This window comes from Puma concolor, chromosome B4 (genome assembly GCF_028749965.1).
Source record: "Puma concolor isolate L17-30 chromosome B4, mPumCon1.1.hap2, whole genome shotgun sequence".
NCBI classification, from domain to species: Eukaryota; Metazoa; Chordata; class Mammalia; order Carnivora; family Felidae; genus Puma; species Puma concolor.
In genome coordinates this window covers 91,131,404-91,148,816 of record NC_141673.1, presented here as the reverse complement: position 1 = coordinate 91,148,816, position 17,413 = coordinate 91,131,404, and the positions used below count along the sequence as shown (strand labels likewise).

General features: G+C 38.6%; 2 protein-coding genes across 5 annotated transcripts in view; one reads left to right on the top strand and one right to left on the bottom strand.

Annotated features, from left to right (window-relative positions):
- The window catches only part of PLCZ1 (phospholipase C zeta 1), a 46,111-nt gene extending 45,950 nt beyond the window's left edge, over window positions 1-161 (bottom strand). For 2 of the 3 annotated variants that reach the window (XM_086713954.1, XM_086713957.1), the window contains exon 1: window positions 75-161. The gene's annotated coding sequence lies outside the window, so the exon portion shown is untranslated. The remainder of the gene's footprint in view (window positions 1-74) is intronic. The other variant, XM_086713955.1, reaches the window with a different exon arrangement.
- A 42-nt stretch (window positions 162-203) lies between these two features.
- Window positions 204-17,413, top strand: part of CAPZA3 (capping actin protein of muscle Z-line subunit alpha 3) — a 41,271-nt gene continuing 24,061 nt past the window's right edge. Inside the window, exon 1 of one of the 2 annotated variants that reach the window (XM_086711839.1) lies at window positions 204-1,188. In XM_086711839.1, coding sequence (XP_086567965.1) covers window positions 355-1,188 — 834 coding nt within the window. In that variant the 5' untranslated portion in view covers window positions 204-354. Of the gene's footprint in view, window positions 1,268-17,413 lie in introns of both variants that reach the window. The other variant, XM_025930707.2, reaches the window with a different exon arrangement.

Here is a 17,413-nt window from a genome sequence, read left to right as displayed (position 1 = left end):
TGCCCACAGCGACACACCGCTCTTGAAGAAGGCTGTTTGGGAGGCTAAGTTTTTAAAATCTTCAAAATACATACAGCTGAATGGCTGGGTACCACGCTGTCAGGTGACCGTCATGTTTTTCTTTTGGCCTGAACACCCGAGGTGACATCATCAAAGGTTCCACACTTCATAGAGAAAGGTTCTTTATGACTTCATCAGGAGACTCAGCTTGCAAGACAACCTGTTTTCATGATTAGCCATAGTAATCCTAAACTTGAATGTTTAACACCTTGATGGGAAAGGTGTCTCATGGAATGTTTTCTCATCCTTTGAACACTCTTTATTTCAGAAGCTTTGCTTCTGCTGCAACCAAGCATGTCACTTAGCATTCTGAGTAGGAAAGAGAAAGAAAGAGTAATTCGCAGACTGTTGATACAGGCTCCTCCAGGGGAATTTGTAAATGCCTTTGATGATCTCTGTCTGCTTATCCGTGATGAAAAACTTATGCACCATCAAGGTGAGTGTGCAGGCCACCAACACTGCCAGAAATATTGTGTACCACTCTCTATCGATGGAAATCCAGTACTCTTGTCTCACCACAACGTAATGGGTGACTACCGATTTTTTGACTATCAAAGCAAACTTTCTTTCAAATTCGACCTGCTTCAAAACCAGTTAAAAGACATCCAAAGTCATGGTATCATTCGGAATGAGACAGAATACCTGAGAAATGTTGTTCTGTGTGCCTTAAAACTGTACGTGAGTGATCACTACCCAAAAGGAAATTGCAACGTGCTGAGAAAAACCGTGAAAAATAAGGAGTTCTTGATAGCGTGCATTGAGGACCACAGCTATGAAACAAGAGACTGCTGGAATGGCCTTTGGAAATCTAAATGGATTTTCCAAATCAATCCATTTCTAACCCAAGTAACAGGAAGAATTTTTGTGCAAGCTCACTTCTTCAAGGCTGTCAACCTTCATATTGAAATCTCCAAGGACCTGAAAGAAAGCTTGGAAATAGTTAACCAAGCTCAACTGGCTTTAAGTTTTGCGAGGCTTGTGGAAGAGCAAGAGAATATATTTCAAGTTGCAGTCTTAGAAGAATTACAGGAGTTATCGAACGAAGCCCTGAGAAAAATTCTACGAAGAGATCTTCCAGTGACCCGCACTCTTATTGACTGGCAAAGGATACTCTCTGACTTGAATTTGGTGATGTATCCTAAATTAGGTTATGTCATTTATTCAAGAAGTGTGTTATGCAACTGGATAATCTAAAGGATTGCTCCTGGTAATTGTCTCAGCCTGATTTAGTGGTATTTCCGGGAGGGGTGTTGGTATTTTCCTAAAGAAGCCACTAGAGATGCCTATCACTTGACAAATGTAAGCTTAAATTAAGGAAAAGTGTAACAAATACTTTTACTCAGGGAATATTAACCAATAAGGCAAGAAAAGGGTGATGTAAGTGTGCTTCATGGTAGCAACCATCATAAAGCCAGAGATGCCTATTAGAACCTAAAACAGCTTGAAACAATGTGGCACCCAGAAGTATTACAAAGGTGGCCAGGGTTAAGGATGTGTGTAGTGTGTGTGTGTGTGTGTGTGTGTGTGTGTGTGTGTGTGTGTGTGTGTTTGGAAATGACCTTTGATTTTCTTAGTAACTAGAGAATGTATACAAAAAAAAGTCACTCTGCAAGTGATAATTCACATAATTCCGTTCAGTCATACCCAACCCAGACAGCAGATTTCAGTAAGTGACATAAGTATTGGATATTCCATGAAAACAACAGATATCAAAAATCTACCTCAGATGAAGAACTAGAGGTAACCTTAGAGCCCCTGCCCTCCAAGAATTGGGATTATTCAAATCCCCAGGCTTTTCTTTTCTTTTTTAATGTTTATTTTTTAAAGACAGAGACAGAGACAGAGCATGAATGAGGGAGGGGCAGAGAGAGAGGGAAACACATAATCCGAGGCAGACTCCAGGATCTGTGCTGTCAGCACAGAGCCCAACGTGGGACTCAGACTCATGGACTGAGAGATCATGACCTGAGCTGAAGTCGGATGCTTAACGGACTGAGCTACCCAGGTGCCCCAAATCCCCGGGCTTTTCTGATAACTAAGATGGTCTTTGAAAAATCAACTGGAAAAGCTAGAAACCTTGGGAAAAAATCAACTGGAAAAGCCTGACCTCTCAAGCTTACATAGTTGAATTCTTGTGAAGTCATCACTGTAGGCATTTATAAGTGCTTACTTCATGCCAGGCCCTGTGCTCAACAACTGGCACACAACTTTTCATGATTCAGCTGGCACTATTAGTAATTCCATTTTATGAGAGAAGAATCTAAGATTTTGAGTTGTTTAATTCATCCTGGCACATAGTAAGTGACAGGTGTGTCTGGCTCTGCTCTTATCCTCTAGGGTATGACCACTCTCCCTGGAGGCCTGTTTCATTAAGAGCTGTACACTCTAGGGGGCGCCTGGGTGGCGCAGTCGGTTAAGCTTCCGACTTCAGCCAGGTCACGATCTCGCGGTCCGGGAGTTCCAGCCCCGCGTCGGGCTCTGGGCTGATGGCTCAGAGCCTGGAGCCTGTTTCGGATTCTGTGTCTCCCTCTCTCTCTGCCCCTCCCCCATTCATGCTCTGTCTCTCTCTGTCCCAAAAATAAATAAACGTGGAAAAAAAAAAAAAAAAAAAGAACTGTACACTCTATAATGATTTAGGCAAGCATTTCATCCAAAGGACACTTTCATAGGATCCGGACCACAAATTACCTATTCAGTCACCCTATTACTATTCCCAGCAAGGTGACTGACCACTTGCTTATGGTCTCAAAGAATTCCAAATCTAAAGCTCTCTAATAAGATTGTAACAGAACAGTAGAGAGACCCCATCCCCTAATTCTGACTTACTGCTAAGCCAAATTCTCTGTATTTTGGATCCAAGCTGTTGAGAAAAGATCTCATTCTACATAAGAAGCATTGGAGCAGACAAGGTTAGAATTTCTAAATCTCAAACATTTCTACCTTAACTGGTGGTTCTTAGAGAATCTCAGGAGAATTACTTAGGGCATATCTTTAAAAATACAACTTCCCAGGGACGCCTGGGTGGCTCAGTCAGTTGAGCCTCCGACTTCGGCTCAGGTCATGATCTCACAGCTCCTGGGTTTGAGCACTGCACTGGGCTCTGGGCTGACAGCTCAGTGCCTAGAGCCCGCTTCAGATTCTGTGTCTCCCTCTCTCTCTGCCCCTCCCCTGCTTACACTATGTCTCTCTCTCTCTCTCAAAAATAAATAAACATTTTTTTAAAAAATTAAAAAAAATACATCTTCCCGGTATCCATCCTCAGATTTGATTTAGTAGGCTAAGAAATCTACATTTTAAACAATTTTCAGAGATGACTCTGTTGCAAGGGAACCCAGCACTACATTTTAAGAAATATCGGTCCAATCATAAATCCAAGCTTATGCTTTCTATTTACTCAATTAAAATCACTTCTTGTAAAGCTATTGCCAAATGAAAGCCATGTCTACTACTTCACCAGATTTGCTATGCACAGACCAAGGACAGGCCTTAATCGGTTATGTTAAAAAGTTAAGAAAAGCTTTTCTAAAGAAAAGCAGCCAAGACAATTGCTTCATTGCACTAAAACATACTCATCTGACAGATTATTTAACAAAAATTTGAATGGATATTATGGTTTTATATATGTAAGTGCTGATTTGCCAGAACATTCCATAATAGGACTTACTGGTTTATAGAACAATCAAAGGAGCATTTAATTCCCACTGAAATGTGGGGTTTTTAAAATAATATTTATTGGTATTTCTGCATATAAAAAGTCACATGTACAAATCATAGAAAATGTTTCAGGTATAAAGCATTTTGGCCTATTTCCTCCCATCCAATTTTATGGACTTTTTTTACATATTAAGAATTATAACATATAAAAATTTTTATCCTGTTCTTTTTACATAGCCTCCTATATCATAAATATGGTCCCATGTCATTAAAATTCCTTGAGCACATAATTTTAATTATTTACATGATATTCATACAGTTCATGCACCTACTACAAGAAAACTACTTCTCTATTCATACATAATTTAAATATTTGGCATTTTATTTCTGTTATTAATTGGGTTATAGTGAGTATCTCTATGCATAAAGCTTTGCCCACATGGTGGATTATTTCCCATAAGATAAAGTCCCTAAAATTGCATATTGAAAACATAAGAACATATTCATGATTTTAATATATATTGCCAAATTGCTTTCCAGAAACACTTAACAATTTATAATCCCATCAGTAACATAAGAGAATGTCTAGCTCACCACAGTAATCTTGGAAATATTAAATATCAAATGTTTTCTCTGATAGGCAACAAACTTTAAAAGAATATAAACAAAGAAAAAGGTGTTCACTAACTTATGCCATATTATACCAAAATCATTCCCACACTGATTTTATTTGGTAGTTATTTTCTTTGTTTGGATCTAGAATAGCCAGAAAAATCTACAACTAATCCTTTCTGTATCTTTATCATAGACAAAAACACACACATACACACACACACAACTACACTTAAACCTACCCTAGCAATATACATATATACACACATACCCAAGCATATACACACATATACAAAAAATGCTTCAGATCCTGAGGACTCATTGTACTGTTTTTTTTCAGTGTATTATTTTTTATATTCCAGTGTTCTCTCCTCCCCATCCCATTCCCAACTGGAATGTAAGCTCCATTAGACTGGAACCTTGTCTACTTAAGGATCTAGTCCATTACTGTCTGTCATTTGATACGTAATGAGTGAAAGAGGGAACAAATGAATAATGGTAACAAAGGTATGAAACATGCTAGGTTGAGTTGACCTTAAGATTTTGTAAACCATCAATACCTGCTGTCCTTTTAGGAACTATTTATTCCTTTGCAGATTCCCCCAGCTGATGTTGTGACCCTTCATTTGATTGCATTCTGAAGCTGCAATTGGCTACCTACTGCTCTGATGAAAAACCTTTGCTCTTTTCCCACTCCAAATGGACAGAGATTTCTTCTCCAACAAGTTTAAGAAAATCAAGTTCTTTAAAACTCATATTTTTCTTTCAATTTTACATAATCCTCTGTCAAAGATTTCTGTGCCCTTCCTCTTGGCGGGGCTGGTCCAGAGGGCTAGCCCAATGGCTATATCATATTCTACTCAAGCAGAGATTCAGGAGGAGCATAGATCCTTTAACCCACCCACTAGACTGAGTCCCTGATGTTCTGAGGACATGCCCTAGCCTCAGGATTGCCTTGAGACTAAAGCAGGCTTCAGCTTTCCTTTTCTGTTGGAATTTTGATCACAGTATACAAACCCCAACTACTCCTTTCTACTTATCAATAAGGTCTCCAATAATCAAATAGAGTTCCTACTAGACTCTGCATATTTATGAAGTTCACATAACTGATTACATTTTAGTAAATCAATATGAAAAGTACTTTCAGGTCACAGTCACTCAACCAGTTTTTTATTTATCTCACCTTCTCCTCAATCTCCTCATCAGGACACATCTCTTAGATTCTCACCCTTTTGCTTGGATAATTTCAGGAGCTTCTTAGTATATGGTACTATTGTTAAAGAATGGGTTCTCTGTCTACTGCTTCCTATATTCTAGTGAAATCTATCTCAATTCCACATCAGTCACTAGTCTCTCCTGATAAGCAGTCAATTTAGTCTTTTCTATTGATTGACCCCAATAGCCTTCTTCATGATGTGTTTCGAATTTTTCTACTCTACTTAAGCTCTGCTTCCTCATCAGTCCCTCATTTAGTAGATGACGCAGTCTCTTTACCAAGAAGACATATGCTTTCAAAAAGAGCTTCTACAGCTTCTTCTCTCTACACTTAAAAATATATTTATTTTTCTCTCCTGCCAAATAGTCTCCAAAGAAGCGTATGTTCCTTTTTAAGACTAACTCTTCCTCCTGTTCACTTGATCCTAAGTCCTTGATATTTTGTCATCCACGCTCTTTTCAGTTACCCTTTTTGGTTCTCAGTTCCTCACTAGCCCCATCCATCTTGGCTCCTCTCCTCCACCAGCAAGTGTATACAGTTCCAACTAGCCTAAAAAATTTCCCCTATAAATGTCTCAGGTCCTTTCACCATGAAACTTTTCAAAGGATTATCCTATTCTTGCTTTTTCTTCTGTATCCTTACCACTTATTATTTTCTTAAAGGAATGGATTTAATTAAGAGACTGCTATGTTCTAGGCATTCTACCAGCAATTTCATCTGCCTCATTGATTCCTTATAAGAATTTGACAACCGGGAATTATTTTTTACAGCTTAGGAAACTAAGAATATTCGTAAGTAGCCTTGCCAAATTGACACAGCTGGTAAGGGACAGAACTGGGATTCCAAATCAGGTCTGTCACACTTGAAAACTCCTGTTCTGTATACCACATCATGCTGCCTTAACTCTGCAACCTCTGGCTGCCAGTGTAATAATATAATAAAAATCCATTCTCAAAAGTTTTCAATATCATAATTGTTGATTCCAATTGCCTTTTGTCAGTTATTGTCATGAGAAGATGACTACTTCTTCATCCTGGAAAACCTTTAATTCCTCAGTTATAATTGCATTTTAGTCTCCCCTTCTTCTAATTCGTTTCATTTCTCCTCCTCCACTGAACCTCAGACTCAAACACAAATATTCTCCAAACCTTAGTTTTCCATCCTCTTCTTTTTACCTTATCACCTTCAGTCACCAAAGTCTTCAGCAACCACCCCATTCTTCAAAATATTCACCACAATATTCATCAGGTACAACAGGACTGGAGAAAATAATCCATGGCTTATTACTAAATAGCTCTTCAAAACTATTTTCAATACCATTTGCATATTTTTCTCTTCCCTCTTGGCTTCCAAACTTGTTGCTTTTTTTTTTTTTTCGCTAAGCACCGTATTTATTGTAAGATACAACATTGATTGACCACACTCTACAAGAAGAGCTTTGCATAAACATATCTCCCAGTTTGACTTAGACCTCCAAGAATATTCTATCTTGGCACTGGTCCCTTTGTCCATACTCACTGCCCCTTCCCATCCAACTGCCACATCCATCCAACCCCAGTCCACCTACACTCTATAAATGAAAACAAGACATCTACTAAACAATCACACAGATGACTCTAATCAACTTGACTTTAGGCTTCTTTTCAGATATTATCTACTACAAATCATACCTTTCAATGTTAAAGTAAACATTTCCAGAACGAAGCTGTTATTTTTACCTGCTCCTCTTTCCCTCAAACAAATTACTTTCTTTTTTCTGCTCTTAGAAGCACTACCTTGCCATTAACTCAAGGCCAAAACTCAGACATCCTTAACTTCTTTCCTATTTTCTAAAATGTAACTAGTCATTGAATTTTTTTACTTATGTTCCTGCAAGTATTTTTCTTACTTATTCTCTCTCTCACCTTATCAATAATCTTTGTTACTTCTCACTTATCAAGATTTCTAATAAGTCTGCCTTCTTTTCTTTTTTTAATCTCCAATCTATTCTATGAAGTTCTGCCAAATTAATTTTATAATCCTCAACTGATTACTCATTGATGTTATTCACAGTCTTGATCAAACACTTTTAAAAGATACTGATTGACTAGGGAGTAGATTTCACATTTTCTGGCTCAGTGTTCAAAGTTTCTCCGTGATCTGAGTGCCCCTTGCGCTTCCATGGACCTTATATGACTAAACTGGACTTAATCACTTCTTCCAAGAAGCCTAAGAGACACTTCACCAGAAGTGCTGTCTACATTTCTTAAATGTGAATGCATTTTATGTTTAATTCCGCACTGGTAATTGTCTACATTAATTTGAATATTAGATGTGAGTGTTTGCCCTGTTTCTCTTAATAGGCCAAAGGAGAGATTTTGTTTCTTTCATGCACAATGTAATGAAAACCTATAAAACTTTGAATCAGAATATCTAAGTTCAAGTCTTGATTCTACCAATAACTACTCTTCTGACATTAAGAAAGGTTAAAATATATGACATCTTTGGTATGATTTTTTTTCCATTTGTTAAGTGAGGGTTGAATGCACATCTAGAATAATTTTTTTTTTAATTTTTTTTTCAACGTTTATTTATTTTTGGGACAGAGAGAGACAGAGCATGAACGGGGGAGGGGCAGAGAGAGAGGGAGACACAGAATCGGAAACAGGCTCCAGGCTCTGAGCCATCAGCCCAGAGCCCGATGCGGGGCTCGAACTCCCAGACCGCGAGATCGTGACCTGGCTGAAGTCGGACACTTAACCGACTGCGCCACCCAGGCGCCCCTAGAATAATTTTTTACATATACTGTGTGAACAATACATGATTGGTGAATAAATAAATGTCCAAGAGAAGAAAGCTTCCAATAGTCTCTCAGGTTGGTCAGAACTTCACAACAAGCATTTCCCAAAGATAAGAGAAAGTTCTTGAGAGCATCAATCCAAACAAATTCTCCACCTTTTAGGAATTGTAATTTACAAATGTCTCTGAGTTGGAAGTACAGCTTTGCATTTTAAAGATCATAGTGTCTGGCACATGATAAGAATACAATTCCCACACTATATTGCCCTGACAATTCATTCTTGATGTTATATCACATGCCATGTAGATATAGATAGCTTAAGGAGGCTCCGGGGACAAGAATTTAATCCGTCTGTGCCCAAACAGAAATCATATGAAAAATACAAATTGGGTAGTTCAAAAAGATATAATGAAGGGATTATCCACAAAGATGAGGGAACACTGAGGAGAGTAAAATAACATTAAATCTGTTCACATATTTAGGTCAAGGTTAGGGAGTGGCCACCAGAACCTAGAGGGAGGAGTCAATATAATGGGACACCAGAAGAAGGGCCTCTGTGAAGGAGCACTGACAGCCTGAGGAGGCCCCTCAGAAAGAGAGAAAGGGCATAAGTGCTCTCCTTTTTTTTTTTTTTTTCTCCAGCTTCTGTCAGAGCTCCCCATTGGCAAAACTAGTCAAAGCCAGAGGGCAAGGGAGTCCATGTACATCAGCCTCCCATGGCCAGTAGTAGGAAGGGGAAGGGGAGAAGGTAGATTTGGAGGGGCAAATGGAGGATACTATACACATTCATTCTGAATGTGATTTTTGACACCTTACAGGGCTTTTACTTTGGTAAGATGAACATCCAACATTTACTATTTCGTCCTTTTGTTCATTTGTTCATTTAGAAATGCCATTAGTTTAAATAAGTAAATATATTTTATAGAGCTACATAAAAGATGTGTTTGGAAGGATTTCAAGTAAGTTTTCTGAATATTTTAGTCCATTTTAATGCCTTGAAAAGGACAACCTCTTCTAGGTTATAAATGCAACAGATTTTCTGAATTAACTTTATTGCATAAATATAATGCTTATCATACTGTTCTTATCTCCCTAGTCACTTTTTATTCTTCTTTTAGAATATGTAAAGTGCCCCTCACTTTACAAGCACCATGTTCATGTTCCAAACTCATACAAATAAAAAAAAATTTATTGTGTGAATAGGATTTACTAATTGGACAGATTTATTTTTTTTATTCCTTAGGAATGTGATCTGTGACCCTAATAGCATGCAAATGCAGCCCTCAGTTCACAGACAGTCATAGCATGAGACTGAAGAAAGGGAAAATTCCATAAATATTATATGTGTTTTTACCAAAGATACCTGAACAATATCATAATGTTTCTTAATGAGTATTTTTCATGTTCATTTCAATGCTTTTTTTTTTTTTATACCTCATTCTTGGATAAACAATCTTCAATCCAACAGCTCAAATTCTTATGGGTTGATAAGAAAATATAGGATTTATAAAATGTATAAAAATTTGTTTATAAAAAATAAAGGAAAATCAGGGCCCTTTTGCAAAACTATTATCATAGCATAACAAATCCCTAAAATTTAGAAAGATCTATAGTGTCTCTTTGGAATTATATTAGCTATGTCTACACTGGTAATCATATGTCAGACTGATTTATTCACGTTTCTAGAAGTCCTTGCAGAGTACCATGATCTCTAATGCCAAGACCTCAAGAAATACGAGAGGAAAATCTGGTGATAGTGGCTTTTTATAGTTACATGGTACCATTCAGTACATTTTGTTGGAACTAAATTGACTCCCAGCACACAACTATTTGCAGGGAATATGACTATGGAAAATTTGAGTTAACCTGCATTACCTGACTTAGCTTGGTCCAACATAAACTTGTAACCCACTTGCCAATATTCATAGTCCCACTGTATTGGTTTTACCCAAAATACCACACATCAAACTCTTCAAGACCTGATAAAAGAAACCAACCTTGCTGCTAACCACCCGTGCATGTATTTCAGTGTCCTCCTAAGGGACTGCATCCCAAAGAGACTCCTTTATGCTACTACAAATTTATTTTACTCCCTCCCAAAATTCTTTTACAAAATATTTGCAGTATGACTAACTCTGCTTTCCTTTTATCTTATTGCTCAATTCCTCCTTTTAAATTGATTTTCAAATCAGGGCGCCTGGGTGGCTCAGTCGGTTAAGCGTCCGACTTCAGCTCAGGTCACGATCTCACGGTCCGTGAGTTCGAGCCCCACGTGGGGCTCTGGGCTGATGGCCCAGAGCCTGGAGCCTGCTTCCGATTCTGTGTCTCCCTCTCTCTCTGCTCCTCCCCCGTTCATGCTCTGTCTCTCTCTGTCTCAAAAATAAATAAACGTTAAAAAAAAAAATTTAAATTGATTTTCAAAAAACAGTTCTTTATAAATGTACTGCATTAGGAAAAGGATTCTTATTTGCTTTGGTGATCCCATTACTGGGTCTGGAACATAAGCAGTGTTTAGTAGGCATTTGTTGAATATGTAAGTGAATGGTTAAATAGATAAAGACGTTAAAGAAACAAACTACACTCTACTACTGTTTCCTTTTCTTTCTTCTTTTGTTTCACTTTTTTTCTTTTGTTATTTACTTATATTACTACTTTTTTTATTCAAGTATAATTAACGTACAGTGTTATATTAGCTTAGGTGTACAACATAATGATTCAACAATTCTATTACTGTTTCCTTTAAATAAATACTTTTTCCACTATAGATTTTAATTTCCAAAGCATTAAGAGGTGAATGTCAATTTGAATGCAAGCACAAAGGATGTCCTAAGGTTTAAAGAGAACTGTCTGGGGGCGCCTGGGTGGCGCAGTCGGTTAAGAGTCCGACTTCAGCCAGGTCACGATCTCGCGGTCCGTGAGTTCGAGCCCCGCGTCGGGCTCTGGGCTGATGGCTCAGAGCCTGGAGCCTGTTTCCGATTCTGTGTCTCCCTCTCTCTCTGCCCCTCCCCCGTTCATGCTCTGTCTCTCTCTGTCCCAAAAATAAATAAACGTTGAAAAAAAAAATTAAAAAAAAAATAAAAAAAAAAAATAAAGAGAACTGTCTGGGTTTCCATGGAGAAACAAGTTTGAAAATGCTATATGTACCCCTGCTTGAGGTATCAATGTACATTAACATGTTAAAGGCTCTGAGATAATATGTCACTTAAAAAATATATTTAGTTGAGTGTTATCTGGAAATCATTGTGGTTCTTCCCTTTCCCCCTCACCAACCACATATAATCTGTCCACAAGGTCTTTGCATTTGACCTCCAAAAAATATCTGCCCACCTCCCTCCTTCATTGCATCCATCACTTCAGTCCAGGGCACATCCCTTCTCAAAAGAACACTGCAATGTCCTTCTAACTGGTATCTCTGTTTCCACTCTTAGTTTCTTTTTTTTTTATTTATTTATATATGAAATTTATTGTCAAATTGGTTTCCATACAACACCCAGTGCTCATCCCAAAAGGTGCCCTCCTCAATACCCATCTCCCACCCTCTCCTCCCTCCCACCCCCCATCAACCCTTAGTTTGTTCTCAGTTCTCAACAGTCTCTTATGCTTTGGCTCTCTCCCACTCTAACCTCTTTTTTTTTTTTCCTTCCCCTCCCCCATGGGTTCCTGTTAAGTTTCTCAGGATCCACATAAGAGTGAAACCATATGGTATCTGTCTTTCTCTGTATGGCTTATTTCACTTAGCATCACACTCTCCAGTTCCATCCACGTTGCTACAAAAGGCCATATTTCATTTTTTCTCATTGCCACGTAGTATTCCATTGTGTATATAAACCACAATTTCTTTATCCATTCATCAGTTGATGGACATTTAGGCTCTTTCCATAATTTGGCTATTGTTGAGAGTGCTGCTATGAACATTGGGGTACAAGTGCCCCTATGCATCAGTACTCCTGTGTCCCTTGGATAAATTCCTAGCAGTGCTATTGCTGGGTCATAGGGTAGGTCTATTTTTAATTTTCTGAGGAACCTCCACACTGCTTTCCAGAGCGGCTGCACCAATTTGCATTCCCACCAACAGTGCAAGAGGGTTCCCGTTTCTCCACATCCTCTCCAGCATCTATAGTCTCCTGATTTGTTCATTTTGGCCACTCTGACTGGCGTGAGGTGATACCTGAGTGTGGTTTTGATTTGTATTTCCCTGATAAGGAGCGACGCTGAACATCTTTTCATGTGCCTGTTGGCCATCCGGATGTCTTCTTTAGAGAAGTGTCTATTCATGTTTTCTGCCCATTTCTTCACTGGGTTATTTGCTTTTTGGGTGTGGAGTTTGGTGAGCTCTTTATAGATTTTGGATGCTAGCCCTTTGTCCGATATGTCATTTGCAAATATCTTTTCCCATTCCGTTGGTTGCCTTTTAGTTTTGTTGGTTGTTTCCTTTGCTGTGCAGAAGCTTTTTATCTTCATAAGGTCCCAGGAATTCACTTTTGCTTTTAATTCCCTTGCCTTTGGGGATGTGTCGAGTAAGAGATTGCTACGGCTGAGGTCAGAGAGGTCTTTTCCTGCTTTCTCCTCTAAGGTTTTGATGGTTTCCTGTCTCACATTCAGGTCCTTTATCCATTTTGAGTTTATTTTTGTGAATGGTGTGAGAAAGTGGTCTAGTTTCAACCTTCTGCATGTTGCTGTCCAGTTCTCCCAGCACCATTTGTTAAAGAGACTGTCTTTTTTCCATTGGATGTTCTTTCCTGCTTTGTCAAAGATTAGTTGGCCATACATTTTCCACTCTTAGTTTCTTAAAACCATTCCAGCGAAAGAGCCAAAATGAACTTTAAAAAAAAAAAAATGTTACCCTCTGCTTATTCCTAAAGTATATCAATAGGTTTAATATTCTTAAAGTCTAATCTTCGTATATTAGCCTACATAGAGTCTCATAACCTCTGGCTCAAGCCTCACTTCCAGATCTTATCAACTACCACTCACCTTTTCCATGACCACTCTTTCCATGACCATAGGCTTCCTTCTATGCCTTTTCTATACCAAGCCCTCTCCTACATGAGGGGCCTTTATACTTAGGTTCCCCTGCCTGAAAACATAGTTTTCAGCTCTTCTTAACACCAGCTTCTCTTCATCCTTCAAGCCTCAACCCAAATGCCATCTTCCTTCCTTCCCTCTGTCTTTTCTGTCTTTCTTTCTTTTTCTTTTTCTCTTTCTTTCTTTCTTTCTTTCTTTCTTTCTTTCTTTCTTTCTAGAGAGCACACAAGCAGGAAAGGGGCAGAGAGAAAGAAGGAGACAGAGAATCCCAAGCAGGCTCTTTGCTGTCAACATAAAGCCAGACACAGGGCTCCATTTTGTGAACAGTGAGATCATGACCTGAGTCGATATCAAGAGTTAGATGCTTAACCGACTGAGCCACTCAAGTGCCCCTCTTTCTTCCTTTTTTTTTTTTTTTTTTACTTGAAGTACAGTTGACACACAATGTTACATTAGGTTCAGGTATACAACATAGTGATTGGACAAAAGTCTACACACCATGCCATGCTCACAAGTGTAGCTGCCATCTGTCACCATACAGTGCTATCACAATATCGACCACATCACCAACTTTATTTCCTTTGTAGCACTCACCACCACTTTAGTTTTTGAAAATTCTGATTTTTCTATCCTGGATTACAAACCCTTGTTTCTCTTGCTTACTAGAATATCCTCAACATCTAAATAATGCCTGGCACATGATAGGGATTAAATATTGCTGAACCAAAATGTTTGTTCATGGGACCCTCTTTCAAGTAAAACTTATTAACGATGCACGAACACATTTTGGGAAAGTCAAGTTGCCATTTTACATAAGATATCCATGTATATCTTCAGGGAGTTAATATCTTCCACTCACATATAAGAGCTTTATAATTCTGATGTAAAAATGTAACACATATGCTCAAAACTCCATTACACCATACTAATATATTTTCATTAGCCATTATATGTTCTAATTTCTGCAAAGAATTTTCCTTTTCTTTGGGTATTTCCTTACAACTTATTCCATCCTTGTCTTGAAAAATTCATGATTAAGGCTTCTTCAAGCCCTTAGAAGCTTGGAAATAGTTTGAAGAGCTTCAGAGTTTTTTTTGGTTTCTTGGTTTTTGTTTTTGGCCTGAGAGACATAACCATCATGCAGCTTTATTTCTTCATTCATAGATTAGGAAACTGAAATGAGGCCCTAAGAATTTGTGTATTTTTTTCAAAATTATGCAACCTTAATTAATGCTATAGTCCTGGTCTGGTTTATAGTCACATTTTATTTTATTTCCCCCATAATTCCTAAATCCACAAGGTAAAGATTAGGGAGTATATACAAAAGACAGGATCCAAAGGGTCAGATTGAGCAGCACCTGACTTCAGACAGAGACAATGATTGGAAAGACCCACTCCCAACTCCATTGCAATGGAGCAGTCTGAGTGGTTGTACATGGTGACAAAGGTGGGTTTAGAGGACAATTTGAGTTCCCCTTTACCTTCTGATAACTGGAGGGACTTGTTCTAACAAAGAAAATCTTGGGGCACCTGGGTGACTCAGTCGGTTACACGTCCGACTCTCGATTTCAGCCCAGGTCATGATCTCACAGTTTGTGATTCAAACTCCACTTTGGGCTCTGTGCTGACAGTGCAAAGCCTGCTTGGGATTCTCTCTCTCCCTCTGTCTCTGCCCGTCCCCAGCCTGTGCTCACACTCTCTCAAAATAAATAAATAAACTTAAAAGAAAGAAAGAAAGAAAGTCTTAACAGCTCCCTTGTCATTTATTTTGCTGATCTGCCTACAAGTGGATGGTATCCAAAAAGGAAATAATAAATAACTTCTTACTAAATCAAGTTAACACTAATGCTTGTAACATTTAACGGATCTTTTAAAATCATCTTCATGTGGCTGATGAATGGTAAAATTACACAGGTCTTGAGCAGGAAGCTATAAAGGAGAGATGTAAATCTTACCCCTCTTCTGATAATACACACACAGTTTGACACAAGATGCTTCTTAAGTGAACTGGAAGAAGACAGCCATCCTAATAGAAAAATGGACAAAGTGGGGCGCCTGGGTGGCGCAGTCGGTTAAGCGTCCGACTTCAGCCAGGTCACGATCTCGCGGTCCGTGAGTTCGAGCCCCGCGTCGGGCTCTGGGCTGATGGCTCAGAGCCTGGAGCCTGTTTCTGATTCTGTGTCTCCCTCTCTCTCTGCCCCTCCCCCGTTCATGCTCTGTCTCTCTCTGTCCCAAAAAAAAATAAATAAACGTTAAAAAAAAAAAATTTTTAGAAAAATGGACAAAGTACATAAACAGGTAATTTATAGAGTAGGAAATCCAAAATGCCCATGAAAAAAGCATATAGATAATCAAAAAAATGCAAATTAGACAATCATTAGTTTCACATTACACATATTTAAAAAGGCAAAAGTCAGAAGCTGGTTTAAGTGAATTATGGTAAAGATGTGCATTTGTGTATGTGTGCATGTGTGCGTGCACAGGTGTGTCTGTACGTGAGTGTATGCGTGTGTGTAGGAATTTCCATACAATACTGGTGGGAAGTCAAACAAAAGCTGCTGTTGTCAAGTGCAATCTGACACAATTTAACCAAATTAAACACGTGCATATCCTATGACGTAGCAACTCCTGGGTGCACTTCCTTCCAAAATTCTCACATTGGTCTGGAAGGAAACACGGACAAGGATGTCCACTGCAGTGCTGTTTGTGGTGACGGGAAGTTCACAGCAATTTAGAAGTTCACCACCGATGAATTAAAAAGGAAAGGTGGTGGCCTCACACCATGGAGGGCCGTGGCCAACTGGAAGTAATGGAAGACAGGTGCACATGACAGTATGAGTGGATGTTAAAAACACTCTTCTGGATAACAAAGAGTAAGACACAGTGTGATTCACATCACAATAACAAATGCAGAAATTAAAAATAGATGCTCACAAATAATACACATTTTTCAAGAAAACACTTAAAAAACATAACCCACATGGACTATATTAGAATGATTTCCTATGCAGGACCGGTAAAAAGAAATGGGGAATAAAATAAGTATATAACGTGAGTACATAAAAAGCCAAAAGAAAAGAAGCAAGAAAACAAATGAAAAAATAATAAGCAAACACAAAATAAACCACTGAAAGCACAAACAGAGGGATGTAAGGAGAAAATAAACAGAAGTAAAAACAGTTTCACTTATTCAGAAGCAACATGAACCTAAAGCCTCCAAAAATGAAGTGAAATTTCCCTCCTGCAATTTCCACTCCCCTCCCCCAACTCCTAGGGGGTTAGAAGGCACCACACTTCATTTCCAGCCCATGTAATTGTGAAAGACGAGGAGTGGTAAGAGGCTGAGAAATGAGCAAGGCTGTATGCTGAACCAGGACAGCAATGCCAGCTATGTGTCTGGCGTTCAATTCCTCATGGTAAGCACAGACTGAAATTGGGAAAGAACTCCATCTCTGGTTTTGCCTGGGGGTGATTAAAAGGAGAGTTTGGCTTGTAGCTGCCACTGGTACTGAGACATTGTTCAGAAGAGAGCAAAAGAGGCCAGGACTTGTACAGGGCGTAGGGTTCCAGCTGGGAAATCGCAAAGTCAGAGTATTTCTTACCAGGTCAGAGGATTATGAAAGCCTGACCATAAAGATACAGCATGGCTTTCCTGTGACTTGCACAAAATTGTAGCAATTTTCTGTTTAATAAAACTGCTTTACAGAGTACATAAATTACCTGCTTTTCCAGTTTCGCGCATTCTGATCCTCAATGTGATTCATCCCTATCTCGTTGCCTCACCTAGTTTCCCAATGGTGAAGACAATTTGCAGAAAGAAGTTGCTGAACTATTCATTTTTAAATTTTTTACTTATTATAGTTCAATGAGTATGTCAGAAAAAGCAAAACCATAAAGATAAAATCCATTTATCTTTAAGCAGAGTGTTGCATTCAGAGGAATTTAGCTGTAAAATTATTAGTGATATTTTTCTGGGAAATGACAGTATAACAGAAAATGAGTTGACACTTTTCAAATAGGTATTGGAGACGCTTTGGTGCCCTTGCCAGATAATCACACGTATTCTC